The 18,968-nt window shown below is 39.9% G+C and overlaps 1 protein-coding gene across 1 annotated transcript in view; it reads left to right on the top strand.

Annotated features, from left to right (window-relative positions):
• wry (weary) overlaps positions 1 to 18,968 on the top strand; it is a 372,986-nt gene that overhangs the window by 95,751 nt on the left and 258,267 nt on the right. The window contains exons 3-4 of the mRNA XM_065479078.1: positions 9,552 to 9,740; positions 13,855 to 13,990. Of these exons, the coding sequence (XP_065335150.1) occupies positions 9,552 to 9,740; positions 13,855 to 13,990 (325 nt within the window). The remainder of the gene's footprint in view (positions 1 to 9,551; positions 9,741 to 13,854; positions 13,991 to 18,968) is intronic.

The raw sequence follows: 18,968 nt of genomic DNA, 5'->3' as shown, positions 1-18,968 counted from the left end.
GAGGATTCCAAATCATGTAAGAAAACGTGGTGCAGCACTGTAAATTTCGGAGAAAATCGGCAAAAACAATCTGATTGGTCAGCGCCCAGCGCTGCTGGCCAACAGAGGGGGGCGTAACACGCCGTCGCTTCTGGTTGCATTACAGAAGGTGGCCGGCGCGCAACTCAATTATCTTTTTAATTACGTTTTCATTTTTAGAAAAATTTGAGATTTTCGCACATGGTAGCGAATGAATCTGTCCTTGAAAATCAATAAAAAATTTATTTCTACCATACGCAGTCTCTGATAGCCATAAGGGTCCGAGTTTGCCTCTGAAAATAATTGAATTTATTAAAATAAAAAATCATTTTTTCTGAGATGATTCTTGAATAAATTAACTTAATTTTGGGTATTTTGACTTTTCCCCCAAAATTTTTAAACGTTCTTTAACGGCCAGCTGAAATTTTCAGACGATTTTTTTTCGAAAATGGTGAATTTGAGAAAATTTTGCTGAGTGAGATAAACTGGAAATTTAATCAGCTTTCTGAATTTAGGCAGTATTTAACGCTACTATGAACTGGTGTATTTTAATGAAGCCAAACACAGACCCCTTTTGAAAATCTGCAATTTTTGAAAAAATAAAAAATTTCTTTCAAGACTCAAAATTAATATTTTTTATCTTCACACTGTTAAATTTTCATAATTTTTCTCACCCCGAAAGCAATTAATTTCCTATGCTAAAAAGAGGGCGTAACCGGTAAAATGCGAAAAATTGGATTTTGGGGCACTTTTGGTCAGAAGTATTACGTGGAAAAAATAGGTCGGTTAGGGTTTACTTAACATGAAATTTCATTTTTTAAAATAAAAAAATCACTATCATTCCACTTAAACGATTGGGAAAGTTTTTTTTCTCAAGTCCATGTTCATACTTCGCACAGTCATCCAGAATACACGATATGCATTCACAGCAAAATAAATAGCAAGTCGAATAATCATTAAGTGTTTTATAACTATCCAAATTTATGATTTTGAAAAAACATTTAAAGGCTTAGATAATAAAATGAAAACAGTGACTTATTTTCCAAGAAAATTGCTTTATTCGTGCCCAAACCTTTAAAATATATTTGAAAAGTGCGACCACTCGAGGTTGTTTTCATGTTTAAAATATACATCAGCATCGAGAATCTTCAATCTTCTAAACGCTTAAGAATTTTTAGATGAGACTCATTTATCCTACAAATAGCATTCCTCAAACCAATTTCTTTTCTAGCAACAGCTCTGTTAACTAAAAATATAGTTAATACCTATTGACTTGATTCTGTTCATCAAAATTGCTCATAAGAACACAAAATCTCGAAAAGATCTGTGTCAGCACGTATGGCTTGATTCAAGCAAATTGCATAACTACGAGATGAGGAAGAAAATTTGTTGAACCATTCGCGGTTAATTGATTTTGCGATGTTCATGACATCCGAGCTGCCATACGCGAGGAAGAGCTTTAACTCTCTTAATTCTGGTAGATTTGCGGACGCTATCTTCAAAATTTCAGAAATTTCCTTGAAAAAATAGCCCATTGCCGACGTTCCCAATTCACAGTGTAGAGACTGCAACGAACCCAGGATCTTCTTTTCGCTGATCAAATTCTTGACCTGCTTCAGATCATCTCTGCTGCATGTGTCTCCTTTTAGCACTAGCTTTTGTAGATTCGGAGAGGAAGACAAAACGGCAGAAATGCTGCTTTTCTCCTTGCTAACAATTTTCAAATCAATTTTTGAAAAGCAAATTCATGGAAAAATCTACTCACCAACTCTTTTCACGTCTCCATACAAATTCTTTGAGATGGCTGAAGTTAGCCTGTTGGGTGGCATTTCCATGTGCAGACATCAGACTGAGAAATTCCAACACTGGGCATAGTGCAGAAATGCGATCAAGATCGACGCTTTGGAAACCATTTCCTATTAAGGAAAGATACCGGAGGTTAGCTCCATATTCGTTGAAAATACCTAGAGCTGACACTTGAGAGTTCAGATCGTCGAGAATCAGTGCCTCAAGTGTCGTCGGCAACTTCAATAGCTTCTTGTACTTATTCCAATTGCGGTCGTCACAAAAACACTAAAAATCATACAATGAATTAAATTGACGCGCAAAAGTTTTGTTGTCCGTTTGCGGTGTTATCGGGACCCTGGTTTCAGAATTTGTGCTGGTGGAGTGCGCGCCCTTCCCGGTCCGCGGACAGGGATAAAAAGAGCAAAAAAAGAAAATCAATCAATAATACCTTCAAGTATCTGATGGTGGAAATATCGATACAGGTATCCGGTCTCCATTCGTGATCTACCAAGTTGAAATATTTCCGCTCTCTTGGGCACATTTCGTCCTCAATAAATTTTTCTAAAGTAAGACCAAAGCTGTGGACATCATAAACGACATCCAACTGCGGCAGCAGCTCTTTAACCTTGTTTTCTATTTCGGTCGACATTTCGCCACGTTCGAGCAGTCTCAGGTTTCCAAAAGAATTTCTAAATTGCTCCTCGGATGTGTCTCGTAAAACGTAATATTTTGCGCTAAGTATTTGCAAATTGGGAAGTTGTTCACACAGCTGCGCAAGTTCCAAAGATTTGTTTATGCATCCGTTGAACTTTAAGATTCTCAATTCTTTCAGAGAGCACAAATGGTCAATAAATGTTTTTCGGATTGCTTCATTGAACGTTAAATTCTCGACATTCGTTGAGTCTATGATCAACTGCCGGACCTTTGGAGCATCAGTTGTGACCATCTCTAAAACCTGTGGGAAATTCTTTTGAGTAATAGGCATCTTGGTTTATTTTCGTTCTACCTTGGTCAATTCGAGATGTGAATCAAAATTATGAGGATAAGATGCCATGAGGACATCCAAATTAAGCTTTTTTGTCATGGTGTTCATAAAAAGCAACACTTGATGCTTCATTCTGCTGTACTGTTCAGTTCTGGTCCCTCCAACACGTTTTATCCTCAGCAGCTCCTGCAGTATGTCATCCCTCAGCTGTGGGGCTGTAATAGAAAATATTTGCCTTGAATAAACCTGTTTGGGATTCGACGCGGTGCCTAATATGTACATACACAATTCAGATTTGATGTAATTTCCTTGCATTTGCGTGATTGCATGCAAATTACTCTGGATAACTTGCATCGCCCAATTCTTCAACGTCTTTAACCCGTTCAACCGCCACTTGGTTTTCTGTAGAAGAGTAGCACCCTCCATCCTGTGTCAGTGGGGATTGATTAAATTTCGCAGAGTAAATTACACGCGTTGAATTGCTTCTCTCAATTAACAGATGGTTTCGGTGTAAACAAATGGATCTCTCGAAACATCTTTCTCATTGGGGTAATGGACGCCATGTTACTTTCAGGTACGATTGGTCTTGCTTAAACTGGCCAGTAAAATTCATAAAGGGATTTTGCCACATTTTTTTTTAATAAAAATATGGCTACTCTTCGTATCCTTTAAGAGCAGGGACATCATCAGCGCCGCTTCGTGTATGGTGTTCACTGGAGAAATTAGTTACCCTGAATGAGTGCGGGAATTGGACCGCTGATGGGAGTTTTAAAATTTGAAGCGCGGGAAAATTATTTGTGTCACCTATTCTTGCTTCAGATGAACAGAAATACTAAGAGTACCAACTTAAGAATGTTAAAAAATATATCATTCGTTCTTCTGCATAAATTTTTGCGTAAATATTGATCTATATGATTTTAAATTGAAATAAAACCAAAAAATATATTATAAAAATGCAAAAATTTAATGGTTCTTTTTTATTGTGCAAACACAATTGAAACCCATTCGGATCTTCACATCAGTCAAAGTCGGAATGACAGAAGATGCAATCTTGATCAGAGAAGATAACGCTATTACCAAGTTTGAAGCGGATTTAGTATCTTGATGTTCATATACTGTGTGACGAAACGACGTCAAACGGCGCAAAATCCGCCTTTTGTCGATCAGAACTGCAACTTTTTCCAAATCTTTTACGTCAAAATATGGACCTTCCAGTGATACTTTTTCCAGACTTGGTGCCGAGAGTATGTTGGAGAGAGCAAGAACAGCAGGTTTGTAGCTGAAATTTTAAATGAAATCAGTATCCAGAATAAATATAGAGTTATTGAAAAATTACTAATCTGTTTTCCAGACTAGCTCTTTCAGGTTTGAAAAACTTTTGATTGGTTGGTTGGCGTCTTCCAAGTCCACACAATTTAAGATGAGTTTTTCCAACTGAGGGCATTTCTGGAAAATGGTCTCCAATTTGATGCTGAACTCCGGTTCATAGAGTTCAAGGCCTTTCAGGTTGGTCCCATAGGTGTCAAGGAGTCTATCCAGGATGTCAGGGGTCGGAATAACGATCCAACTGAGATACTCGATGCGAGAAAAATTCATCACAGCATCGATTTCTGATTTTAAAATCCCAGAGTGAACGGGGAAAACCTAAAGAATAAGTGTTTGCTTTTAATTTACGAATGACGTACTAGAAATAAATCAAAGAGCGAAAATAATTAATTTAACTTACCTCCAAATGGGTTACTTCTGGAAACAGCAGGTGCAAAGGCTTATCTATAAGATCGGTACAGAGGTGGCGCAACGGAGATGATTTACAAGGAAGTATTAAGTTCAAAGGAATTTCCATTCTGTTATATTGACCGTCCACTGGAGTTAGGACAATTTCTAGCTTTGGAAGGTTTTCAATGCAGAATTTGGTGAAATCACTTGAATTTGGATACATTTTCGTGAAATCACTTGAATATGGATAAATTATCGTGAAGAGGAAAACTTTGAGGTTTCCAAAGCTTTCTACAAACTTGATCAGATGGTCAACACGTTTTATATTTATTTTGTTTTTTATTCGCAATTGACCAGTTGCATAAACCCTTAGTTATTGAAGCCACCAACAGATGGCGCAACCACAAACTTTTTTAAAAATTTTGTTTTAATCGGCTTTAAGGCATTTTCGCTGCGATTTCAGACTTAATCTAGCTACTGTGCATTCTTCAATTAATTTGATAATTTTTGACGTGCTGAAAGCCAAAATCGGTTCAGCCGTTCGCCGTAGAATCGTTGGAAAAGATTTTTTTATTTCAAAAAATAGTTTTTCACGATTCTACGGCGATTGGCTGAATTGATTTTGGTTTTCAGCACGTCAAAAAAAGCAAAATAATTAAAAAAAGCAAAATAGCTAGATTGAGTCTAATATCGCAGCGGAAGTGCCTTAAAATCGAAAGTCTACGGTCGCGCCATCTGTTGGCGGCATTGAACACCATGCAACTGGTCAATTTTACACAAATATAAATTAAAACTTCTTAAAGTTTAAACCGCATTTAAATTTCGTATAGTATACGCCTTTGTTCTTAGGTAATTAATTCACCAGTTGAATAAAACGCAGTGCTCAAAGCCGCCACTTTTTGTACATTCGTTACAAATTTAATTTTAAGCCACTTCCGCTGCGAATTCAGACTCAATCTCTGCATTCTATTATTATTTCTTTTGACGTGCTGAAAACCAATATTCAGCCCAGGTGTTCGCCTTGTAAACGTCGGAAAAGATTTTGTTTTTTTAAAAAAAAGCTTTACACGACTTAACGGTGATTGGGTGAACCAAATTTGTATTTCAGCAAGTCAATAGATAGCATGTTAAACGAAGTATGCACAGTGGCAGGATTGAGTCGGAAAAAGTGCCTTAAAATGAAATTTATTACAAAAGTAAACAGTGATGGCACCATCTGTTGGTGGCTTCGAATACTGAAGGATCATGCAACTGGTGAATTTGAACTTTTTTATTCGAAAAGATGGCATCTTTCAAAAACCATAATTTATTCGGAATTTTTAAGTGGATGAGAACAAATAAACAGTTATTATCCATCTGTTGGTGCCGTCAAATAAAAATCAATTTAATTACCCTTGTCAGCTTTTCTTCTATTACTTCTAACGGGCAATAAGTGAGTAGTCCTCCCAACTCAATTTCGGTCGTTTTAGAAGTGGTCAGCGCGTTGAACCCCTTTAGCATGACTTCAAACTGGTTCAAATCCCCATCAAGATTGCTGCAACTGAGACTGGTGAGGCGAGGCAGCAGTTTGGCGCGGAGTGGTTTCGCTGGGGATCGAAAATATAGGTAAATTCAACAAAAGGGTTCATTTTTAAGTTGAAAATAACTCACGGAGTCGCTCAACCTGCATCCGGAAATCCGCTTCCTCATTGACGATCAAGACCAATTTTTTTACAACGAAATCTGCTGCATGGTCAAAGAGCGTCATTTGCCGCCTGATGTTGTCCTTCAATTTTTCCTCCGGAATCGGGACACTCATGTTCATCCACATCTTTGACATAGTAGCTTGATATCTGCAACAAAAAATACCAATAAACTTTTGTCAAAGCGAAAAACCAAGAAGGGAAAATTTTATTTATACAGAAAAACTATTTTTGGTTCTTTTTTTTAAAAAAAAATAATATTTATGTGATCTTCTTAATGTAATTCACATTTTAATTAAGAAATTGCAGGTTTTTTTAATTCAAACAGCATTGTTACGGGGTTAAAAATAAAAATTATTCTTTGATCTTTGATGTATGTGCTAAAAATATTTTGTTTTGCCGGAATTGGTAAGCCAAGTTTGGGCTCGGCGTTTGCTGAGGAATTTTGCAAATCCACCTCTTCCAATTTTTTTCTAATATTTTATCTTTTGCTGCGTGGCCGGCATGGCTTATAATTAATTGCTTGTAAAAATACGGTTAAGCGACTGAAAGAGTGGCCTTAAATTTCAGGCTGGCTGATACCTCGACTGTAGGTCGTTTATTATTTAACTTCATTATAGTTTGCAAAGTAATCGGTACATGGAAACCGTCACAGCGGCATTTTGCAATCGTAGTCGCAGTTTTTTTAAAATTAAACCCAGCCGGCTGGCGCGGCTCGCCAAAACTGGCGTCAGCGGCCCGCTCGAAATTTGAGCAATAAAGGCGCTCGGCTTGGCGTGGCTCCCGCCTACCTCTACACACAAGTTTTTCTATTCCCAAAATATCCGTGTCATCGAGAGTTTTAATCGCATTCCTTATAGTAAATATCATTCCTGACACATTCCTCTTATTGAATTACAGCAAATTCCTTTGATATCGTTAAAATCTTACCTGATATTCCAAAAATTCTGGCACGCCGAAAGTAAACAAGTACCAACGTGTTGTTTGTTGACGGAACGACACATGAGTGAACTGCGCATGCGACAAGTCGAGTTTTTTTTATTGCGAAGCAACACGTGGACCAATCAGATGCGCCAGCTCTCTGAAGAGAGGTGCTCATTGGCCGCGACATCTGCCCTGACACTGGAGTGTAAGGAAAGGAGTAGTAGAGTATCAGCTCTGATACCTTTGTCGCCCCCTAGGATCTACTCAGCCCCTGCTCACTCATATGGAGCGTCCGTGAGCAAGCTAAGAAGTTCAGCATCCACTGGCAGGTGGCAGGTCGATCGCTTCTTTCAGCCAATCAGATGGCGTCTTGGAGTTTGTTGCCTGTTACGCCCACGAAAAACTCTGACACACGCCCCTCTTCGCCTCCCTCTGAAAGTGGGCGTAACAGGCAACAAACTCCAAGGCGGCCTTAAATTGGCTGAAAAAGCTATCGACCTGCCACCTGCCAGTGGATGCTGAACTTCTTAGCTGGCGCATTTACGCGCCATATGAGTGAGCAGGGGCTGGATCTACTCTCCTTTCCTTACACTGTGTTGCTTGTCCAAGGAGCGCACAGCTGTTTTACTCAGGAGTCCGGGCTAGCGAGGCTTCGAGGCAAGGAGTCGCAGCGGCGCCATATTGGGATTGAGTGTTAGAGGGACTTGCTTTAAATTCATGCTTTTACTCACATGTGACGTCACTTGGGGGCGGACGTACGCATCAACACATAAAAATTGCGAATCCTCTCCTCCTCACTCTCCTGTGTTTGTCGCGCTCGCTGAGATATTGTCGAGGGGCGTGTGCAATCAGCTGTGGCGCGACTGGCGCGGGAGAATTTGATTGGGTTTATTATTGTAAACAAACAGGAAATAAATAATACTCTTATTTACAATTATGTTTCATCCAATTATTTAATATCTTCAAAATAATGTAAAATATTCCAATTAAAGCAGTTTAAAATTTTTTAATTTGCTTCATACTAAAGAAGGGAAATATAGAAATTCGAAAAATTAGCCGAAGTTACGATTAAATGCGTGCGAATCAATTCTTAATTAATTTTCATGAAGATTTAATATTGTTGCATAATTATATTTCGACAAATTACTTGATAATGAACTTGGGAATTTTTAATCCTGCTGAAAATTCATTTTAAAAACAAAACAATCAGCTTCAGTGCAAAATTTTGGACACGATATGTGATATGACCTGTCCTGACTTCCCCTAATGAACCGAAACTTTGATGAGATACACAACTCTTGACCAATGATAACACTATATTTTATGCATAAATTTTTTAAATTCTCAATTTATTTACTTCAGAAATCCAATTCTTCAATTTTGAAACCGTTTTTGCTATTTATAAACAGAAAAGTGCGTTTTAATATTGTGCCGAGAGTTTTCCGAATCAATACATGCGTTGGCGGCGGAGAAGGGTCGTGGAAAAGACGAGAGTTGTGCGTCGGAATTATTAATCCGGATTGTTTGCAATTGGCACAGCACTTGATCCAGCAATTTTGAAGCCCTTTGATGCCGCTACCGCGCGTGCACGCGTACACAAACTCTCGCCGGCAAGAGGCTTTTCGCCGACAACATGAGTGGAATTATGAAACGCTGCGAGCGGATCAAATCGACTCACGACCGGTGCGGTGCTCGAACCAATTGCGCACAATTCCCAACTAGCGATCGTCAAAGAAAAGGCAAACGCAAACTAGAGAATTATTTTAATGATTTTCCTCTCTCGGAACTGACTGATATTAGTGTTCATTAAAAGGGATTTGAGCCTATTACTTCTCCCAGCTTGTTTTATGATGGTAGAAAATTTATTATTTGGAATCGCCAAGATGGGGAAAAACGCTAAAATCGCATCGAGCTAAGCTGTTAAAAACCGTCTTTGACGAAGTTTCCGAGCACACCAATCGATTCCTGAGGCTCGAATTAGGTACAGTGGCCATTTTTGCCGACCAAAAAGTCTAGCGCGACGTGCGAAACCTTTTTCCCGCCAAAACAATATGAATGCGAGAACTGCGCGTGCGTCAGAGCTGGCTGGATTTAACAAAGAAGTCATTCGCACAGGTGGTCTCTCTGCAAGTGCTGAAACCAGCTCTCTCGCATGCGCAGTTCTCGCAAATACGTTCATATTGTTTTGGCGGGAAAAAAAGTTCGCACGTCGCAGTGGACATTTTGGTCGGGAAAAATATCCACTCTACCTAATTCGACCCTCAGGAATCGATTGGTGGGCTAAAAAACTTTATCAAAGATGGTCTTTAATATTTCTTGTCTCGAAATCTTTAATTGTTTTGAGCCAAAAACGGTCAAATAAAATCCAAAGTTTTCTTTTAAAATGAATTTTAGTAGAATTTTTTGATTAATCTAGAAAATTTGTATTTGTTGTGCAGGGTGAGCCAGTGACAGACTCGAATGCGTGGTCCGGAACGGCGGTCGTGCAGACCGGAGATGTTCTGCTCGTGAAAATTGACGACTCTGCGCTGGAGGCAGCTGCCAAGAACCGCACCCGCCGCCCCGCCATGGAGCTTGACTCCGATGGACAACACCGCCGAAGACAACCAGACTTCTCCGTCTACCAGGTAGGAATTTTATCTCTATTTTGCTGACTGCTGACCCAGAAGGTTTTTTGGTGACGGTTCCATATTTTCTAATAAAAAACGCGAAAAAAGGAAATGAAACCAAAATCGCACTCCAGTGAAGGTGAATTAAAACAAATCCAAAGATCTTTGCGCAGATTTTATGGGCTTTTTGGGGGCCACTTTCGAGTCCAATCGACGTAGAACTGCAGCACGAGTCTAATGAACTTTGGTTTTTTACTCTGCGACCCATAGGAGCCAAGATATTACTTTTGTATGTAAAAAACGTGTTGTGTGACATTACTAAATTTTTGTTTTCGGGGCCCAGCCCGGGCCCTATGGGCCGGAGTCCCATGATTCTTCCACCTGTCGATGCCCCTTGGTGTGGCGCGTCCTACCGTGTGCTATTTTCAACAATCGGACCTTTTTTCAAATTACTGCAATATTTCAAAGGTCCGAATTTCGGAAAAACTGAAATCCTTAAAAAATTTTCAAAAAAAACATTTCTTCTAAACATGAATTTTCCCAACTATGACGCCTATGTACCGTGGCTAGGAATCGATTGAAGAACATTTTGTGGGATTTTAAATAAAATTTATAGAAATCTGATACTTTTAAGCTAAAAGTTTTCGTTATTTTATTGTTTTTCTACACTCATAACTTTGATCCAGGACAAAAATTCTGAAAACCCCACGGTGGAAAGTTACGCAATTTATCCGGAAATCTTTTGAGACCAATTACAACCCGATCCAATCTAAAACCTAGAAACCGTTTCACTTTGAAGTTAATAAACGTGAATTTTTACACTTTCTGAAAAAATATGATGGAAAATTCGCCATTTTTTTGTCCGCAATTAGACCAAGATTGCGATCTTTACTGTTCCTTCACACACGAAGACCCGACGCCGGTCTGGAAATCGATTTTGACACTTTTTTCTCGCCTACATAAAAATTGATTTTAATTTTTTTTTCGTTTTTTCGCCTTCACACTACACAAAAATTGTGTTTTTTCCCGTTAAAATTCGACGGGTTGATGAATTTTAAGCCACGAGTTCTCAAACGAAAGGTCATCCACCTGAAAATACGCAAACGACCTTTTTCAGGGTAGCTCACCCTGAGATCTGTACCGGGGCCACTTTTCACGATTTTTCAACGCCGCCACTTTGCGAACTCTTTTTTTGCGAAAAACCACCCCCAGTTTGTATTAATATTTATTTGGCCCGGAAATGTGGAAAAATATATCTTATAACCTTTGTTAATTGCAATATTTTAGAAATAGCAGACAATTTTATTTAAAATTAATCAAGATTCACGTTATTTTGAGTTTAAATAAGACAAAAAGCAGACAACACGCAGAGTAAAAGAAACACGCATTATCCTTTTTTTCACAAAAGGAAATGGGCACCAAGTTTAGATAAAGTGGTCAGTTTTGCGGATGCGACGTATGCCTCCGGCCCCGAGGGGCAGCCTTGCGTATCAATATCGGGGCAAAAGCGAATCAATCTGTTCAGAGATTCGGTTTTGCGGCGTCATTTGGCAAAACAAACGGGGCAGAAAAGGAAGAGCAGCGGAAAAAAACACAATGAATGGGAAAAGCGCGCGCGCGGCTCTTTGGCATGCACCATCGCATTTGGCATGCACGCCGCGCGAGCCATTGAGCGAGCGAGCGAGCAAATTGATCAAAGAAGGCGGAAAAGGAGGTCTGCAGCAGCAGCAGCAGCAGCTGCAGAGTGCGCGGACGAGAGAGCTCTCTCTATTTGCCTCGCCGCCGCCGGTTTTGATATTTACATTCCGGGCCGGACCAGCTATCTCTCTCTATCTCTCTTCCAGGGCACGCTCACCTTTACTTTAATCCGCCAGACCAGACTTAATGCCGCGTGTTCTGCGCACAAAAGTTAATCCGAATCGGCTTCGACGGATAATGTTCTTCTTGCTCCGGAGCAGAGCATTTATTACGCTCAGTTTTATGTAATTAAAACTAATTGCGAGAGAATTAATGAGAATAGAACTAGAAATATTAATGATATAAGGGGATTTATTTTATATTTCATCCTAATCAGGCCATGATTATTCATTTTAAAATATCCAAAGGAAGAGATTTTTACTTTCAGAATATTGAAAAGAGAAACTAATTAACCTATGAAAATCTATGCCAAAACCCAATACATTGCAAAAAAATCTGCGATTTTGCGAATTTTATCCGAAACACATGGTTGAACAAAAAATAGGAATTTTTAAAGATCAGTAAAAATGCCTCTGGTTTCACCAAAAGACAGACAATTCTAGCACAAATCGTAATTTACCAGAATTTCTGACTTTTTTGGCAACGAATAAGAACTTTTCTGTGTTAAATTCGGGAAAATGCGGAAACCCCAGCTGGTTTTATGAGTAAAAAACCAGTGGTGTATTTTTTGCACATTGCAAAACTGGCGAACCCTGCAAATTTTCTTCAAAATTAAGTTCCGCGTGGCTTAAAACATAAGAATCGGCACCAAGAACCGCATAATCCAACAAATTTCTAAAAAAAATCACTTCCTGGGTGTGGAGATTGTTTTCAGCCCTCTTAAAAGCATAAATTGTAGCCAAAGAAACAACAAATCGGGTCAAAAACTGCTCAAAATCAGCGAATTTTCAGGAAAAAATAAGTTAAAATAAGTTTTTTTACACTTTGTTCTCAAACGAGGTTAAACGATTTGCTATTTTTTTCTTCACTAAATAATGAGGCACATTTTGGCTAACATTTGAGAATTTTTTTTAAGTTTCAATAAGATTATTTGAGGCACCAAATTTTGTATCTATCTCCCTCGAGAGTGGGATGGGAATAGTTCGGGTTTTTGTAGATCCGGCTTTTGTGGTTAGTTTCTCCCAGGTTTTTTGCAAGCAAATTTTTCAGCTGTTGATTTTTCGCCTTTTTAACCCTTTGACAAGTTTGAAAGGTAAAATTTTAATTAAATTTGTTATAAGTATTTTTTTAATAAGTTTTAAAATACCAAACTACGTGAACTGTCTTAATTTTTTTTCAATAATTGCAGATTTTCGAAAGGTGTCTATGTTTGGGCTGTGTTTAAAATTCATTAGTTGGTAGTAGCGTCAAAAACTGCCTAAATTCAGACAGCTGATTAAATTTCCAGTTTTTTTCCTACTGAACAAATTTTCTCAAATTTACCATTATCGCACGAAATTTGTCTGAGAGACAACCTTCAAAATCTTTGAACTCCACCGATTTTAATAAAAATTCAACACATTTTCCAACGCTCGTGTCCTTTAAAATAAAATATCAATCTTGATTGCTGTGCCATTTTTTTTAAAACCGAATTCCTCTTGTGCGTCGTGTGTACGCTCAAAAAATGTTCTTTTCCGATCCACAATGGTGCAAGGCGTCAAACACACACACGCCGACGACGTTTTTCCATATATATTTTATTTTTTTCCTATTTGGCCTGGAGTCGTCGAGAGGCCAATAAAACGGTTGGTTGTTTGCCAGGCGACATCAAAGTCGTCCTCGTCGTCGACGGCGGCTCTCGTTTCTTTTGCCTTTGCTGCGGCGGCTGCAGACAAAGTGGCAGGCAGGCACGTCGCTCGCTCTCATCGGCGCGCCGAATTTCGTTTGCAAAACGTGGGCCGCGCGCGCGCGCGAATTATTTGCTTTCCGCCTGCCTCAAGCAGACACGACGCAAATCGCCGCGCAAAACTCAATAAGTATAGAAGAAGAAGTTGTCTACATCGGAAACAAGTTCTTATTGTGCCAATGTTTTTTGTTGGCTGAAAATCTAACCGTCATGATTTTATGCTGTAAAATTTGTTTCTTGAATTTAAAGCAATAAATTCGGAATAATAATATTCCAATTTGAGGCGAATTTCCTGCTTTGAGTGGACAGGGAGTTATTCTATGTCGAAACGCGATCTATTTTCGCTTGGCGGAGGACCGCGGATGTTCTGATCAGTTCTGATTGCCCAACAGTAAAATGTATAACGCCGCCGGCCAATCAGAGCATTTGTAGTCCTCCGCCGCGTGTAAATAGATCGTTTTTCAACACCGCTGACCACTCCTGATGCATTGTATTTTAAAACAAATTATTATCTTCACGATTTTGAAACTAGAATTATTTATTTTTCAGGTCACGCGTCTCGGTTACGAAAACTGTGACGCGACGGAGGGTGTTCTCCTGGACATCACGCCTCTGCAGGTTGACAACCGTCAGGTCGTGACCCTTTACGATAAGGACCTGACCGAAGGCATCAACCTCCTGATCGGTGAGTGTGAAAATTTTTTAATTAATAGTTTTAACACTTAAAAATCTCATTGTATAACTTATTGGCGGTTTATTCTAATTAAAATAAAACTTTGAGGGATATTTTGTCCTTTAAGACTGTCTTTGACGAAGTTTCTGAGCGCACCATTCAATTCTTGAGGGTCGAATTAGGTAAAGGGGACATTTTTTTCTGGCTAAAAAGTCCAGCGCGACGTGCGAACATTTTTCCCGCCAAAACTTTATTAACGTTTATTTGCGAGAAGTGCGCATGCGTGAGAGTTGTTTGAGCACTTGTAGAGAGACCGCTTTTACGAATGACTTGTTTGTCAGATCCAGCCAGATCTCACGCTTGCGCAGTTCTCGCATTCATATTGTTTTGGCGGGAAAAATGTTCGCACATCAAGTTGGACTTTAAGGTTGGAAAAAACGTCAATTTTACCTAATTCGACACTCAGGAATCGATTGGTGGGCTCAGAAACTTCGTCAAAGACGTGCTTGAAATGGAATATTGTACAAAACTAGTTGCAAATTATGTAAAAATCATTTTTAGGGCTAGGAAAAGGGTAAAAACTTATTTTTTCAGCACCACTCATTATTTGCAAGAGTTCCTTTCTGGAATATTGCGGAATTTATGAGTTTTTCGAATTTTTTGGGCCTTTCCAGGAACAGTAGAACGTTAATTGAAAAGAAAATTGATTTTTTTCAAGACTAAAATTACTGACAGAAAAAATATCCAATTAAAACTTGAGTGTTTCCACGAGAGATCTGATTTTTTTCCTGAGGGTCGAATTCAGAAAGCTCTAGAATTGGCTGTTTCCTTCCTAAAATGTGCATTTTATCGTCAGGCGTATAAATAAAATAAAATATTGATTATTCGAGGGCTACCCTGACGCCAGGGTTCGATTTCTTGCCCGTTCTGATGGTCTCATCTGATCTCCGAGAAGCCTATTTCATGCTCCGCACTCTTGTAGAACATTGGCAATTGAACTCTTGCGCTTGTTCTCGAGCTGCCTAGTTTTCTCTCGTATTTGCATAATGCTGGATTTGCCCTGCATTTCGCTCCCGAGCCATGCAGAAACAGCAGCTGTGGCTGCAACACGACGTGCAACTCGATATACTTAGAGACCGTCGACTTGCAGTTCTCTCTCTCTCTCTCTCTCTCTCTCTCTCTCTCTCTCTCTCTCTCTCTCTCTCTCTCTCTCTCTCTCTCTCTCTCTCTCTCTCGCTCTCTCGTCTCACGTGTGTGGTGTGAGCGGCAACAATTTCCTCGGCGGCGCCAACTTACTTTTGCCTCTTAATCCGCCAGGCTTAAACCCCGACTGCCATCAAGTTTTCAGCCTCCGCAAATTTTGATCTACGCGCGCTGCAAACTTTCATACCGCCAAGCCGTCCGTCGCGCGAAAACAGCTTGAATTTACGCGGAAATCCCTGACACTCTGCAAAACTTTTGTCGGCGAGGATGACGGTATAGTTTCTGCGCGTTACAGAGAAAGAGACGGAATGAATAATTGTCGGGATTTTGGGACTTCTTTTTCGGCTCTTTTTAAATTTAATAAAATGAGAGAGAAGAGAAATTGTTGCCAAGCGAGAAATAAAAACAATTAAAAGTATTTATAAAAGTTGAGACAAATTAAAAATTTCTTCATTTTCTTCGTAAAAATGTCGTCTTGATACCAAAACCTGAATATTTAAGTTTTTAAATTATAAAATAAAAATTGCTAGGCAAAGGACCCTTCATAAACCCTTCAATACGTTATAGGAGGTCAAGATCTATCTAAAAGTATTCAGTTTTAGAAATTCAGAACACATGAACCCAAGATTTGGTGATTTAAAAAATTTTGTCATTCCAAAACTTCATGTTTTGCTTGAATTTGTAAGAAAATATTCTTGTCAATAGAATCAAATTTCTTTTTCTGGTGTTTTCACACAAGCCTCGCGTGCCGTTCATTTGAAATTCTTTTTAAATTCAAAAAAATCCATATTACTAGTTGTAAAAGCACTTAGGGTTTGAAGCCGCCAACTATTTTTTGAAACATATAATCTTTTCCAACATCTCTACGGCGAATGGCCGGACCGATTTTGGTTTTCAGCTCGTCAAAAGAAAGATAATTAAGTGAAAAATGCACAGAAGCAGGATTAAGTCTGGAATCGCATCGGAAATACCTTAAAATTAAATTTATTACTAAAGTATACGGTGGCGCCATCTGTTGGCGGCTTCGAACACTAGACCTGTAATGACCGTTTACCTTGACTGAAGGCCTTGAAGTTCGGGTTTGTTCGATCGGGCTTAATGAGAGGAATCCAAATCACACATTATTTTTATAATTTGACCACGTAGAAATTAGATATTCCAAATAATGTTCCCAAAATGAGCAAGAACCCGATTATAATGAAAATTTACATTCAAAGATTCTCATACTGTTGATTCTACTCAAAATAAGCGATTCTCCAATTTAAAATCTTAGCAAAGATAATTTTGCGGGGCACCAGAAACACATCCCCCCCTTTTTTCTCTTAAAAAACAGCATCTGCCGGTGCGAAATTGCAAACTCAGAACGAGCCTCATTCAATTTTTAAGCAATTCCGCGAGCTCATTTCGGCGGAAAGGTGCTGCTTGGTCGGATTGTGATTTGGAAAATCCACTTTGGCTGGCATCGATTTGGCACATGCACACATACACACACGCGTTCGATTGCGGATTGAAAAGGAATGAATGGAGGCGCGCGTGTGCCCCCGCCGCGATCGACGAGTAATAATAACGCGCGGCTGACGCATCTGCCTACTCTCTGCAGCTCGCTCTCTGATATTACAATATTCGCTAGCTCTCGCTCACACCGCCTTTGAAAATTGGCTTTTGCCGCCGGCGAACCAACGCTGGCACCCTCGCCCTCTCTCTCTCTATGTGCCGTATTCTCGCAGATCAATCAGAGATATCAAATGGATTTCTCCCACCTAAGACGCGAAAATTTAATTTATGCTTAACTCTGCTCAGCAGACTCTTGAGATCTGTTTTGGTTCTTTGCCGGTCAGAAGTCAATATGGCGTCGAAATAATGGAGGCCAACCAGGAGACAGTCCAGACAGGCCAATCAGAAGCGTTGAAAAAGAGGCGTGCCGGCCTAATAATTTTATTCTCGCGGAATTTGCTACACTTTTCCATCAGCCTGACGTGCCATCTAACGGTCGATTTGCCAATTAAACGGGTTATTCAGCTGTTAGTATAAAGAAATAACAACAAAAATATCAGACAGCTTGAAAATTTCGCCCATTTTGAAGCTGCGCAGTAAACCTGTGCGCATCTTAAGCATGCGCAGTATGTTCGAATCGCTTCTTTATCTCTCAGGGAGGCTGAAACTCATCACTGCGCATGCGTGATCCAAATTAAAACCTTCTGCGCAGTCGTAATTCCCAACGGGGGCCCAGGTTGCGATCTGTGTTGGTTCCCGCCGGTCAGAAGTCAATATGGCGTCTAAATAATGGAGGCCAATCAGGATACAGTCCAGCGGCCAATCAGAAGAGTCGATAACGAGGCGTGCCGACCTGATAATTTCATTCCCGCGGATTTTGTTACATTTTTTCATCAGCCTGATGTGTCATCTAACGGTCGATTCGCCAAATTACCGGGCTAATCAGCTGTCAGTAAAGAATTAACAATAAAAATATTCATTTTGCTGACGGTTTTCATGATATATTTTCGAAGCCAATTTCATTTTACGTTTGTCACTTCCCGCCGTTCATTAATTACAAATTTAAAGTCGGAATTTAATATATAATTCTCGCTGCTTTGCCGGTGGAACATGGCACTGATCTAGGGCGAGTTGAGCTTATATCGCTTTTGTCTGGAGGAGCAGAGGAGACGACTGAAAAGGAGCTTTTTGTTGCGTGGGTGCGCGCGTTCGCGTCCAATTAATTGCACATCCAGGTCAGCGGCCTTTACTGCGTTGCCGAGCGAGCGAGCGAGCGAGCTGCAGCCTGATTAAAAGACTCTGCCTTTGTCCACGCCTCATTGGCTCAAGAAATCGCCTTCCTGGAATCTCTTTTATCTGCGCCAAACAGGACAGACGCAGGAAATAATAATACACTATTATTTCGAAATTGACGGCAAATGCTCAATTGGGTGAAAAGAAATGGCTCTTCTCTCTCTGGATTCACGATTTTATTCTAGTTTTGATTCAAGAAATCATTAAATAATTTTCCTGAGATGATTAATTTTGGGTATTTTTATTTTTCATCTAACGGCCAGTTGAAATTTTCAGACGAATGTTGAGCAAAAATAGTAATTTTTTATTATTATTATTTATTCTCACACTTTGTCATAATACATTAATGTTATCACAAGTCAAATACAAATAGAAATCATGTGAGAAAGGGCGAAACTTCAGGAAAACACGTTACTAAGACCCTGCCCTTGCGGACAAAGCCGAAGTGAGCCCAGACTAGTATTCGTAACACATCACAAAAAATCACACATTAAAATCTTGCAATCACATACGCCTTGCACATGGTAGGAAACTGTGCCGCAGAACAGTCCTTCACTACTGGTGGCACATCATTCCACTCTTTTACGACGCGAAAGTCAAACACATTTTTGCCTAGGTCGGTTCGGGCCGGTGGCTGCTGCAGCCGAGGATGCAGTGGGTCGTCGCCACGGTGCACGCGTCCTAGTGTGATTCGTGCCATCGCGTCGTAGTCCGTCACTCCTGTGAGGCACTTTTTGAAAAACAGGAGGTCATTATACACGAGTTGGGCCGGTACTGAGAGGAGATTTTGTTGGATCGGCGGCGGGATGCGGCGGCCATGGATGAAGTGCAGCGCCCTGTTCTGCACTCTAATCATCTTCTCCGTGTTCGTCTTTGTAGAAGGGTGCCACGCCGGTGATCCGTAGAACATTTTCGGCTTGACAAGGGAGAGGTATGCGATTCTTTTTACTCTCAGCGTGCATCCTCGCAGGTTGCGGGCAGCAAAGCCAAGGGTCTGCAC

This window comes from Cloeon dipterum, chromosome 2 (assembly GCF_949628265.1).
Source record: "Cloeon dipterum chromosome 2, ieCloDipt1.1, whole genome shotgun sequence".
NCBI classification, from domain to species: domain Eukaryota; kingdom Metazoa; phylum Arthropoda; class Insecta; order Ephemeroptera; family Baetidae; genus Cloeon; species Cloeon dipterum.
The sequence above is the reverse complement of the archived record's forward strand: the minus strand, read 5'-3'. Positions and strand labels throughout refer to the sequence as shown.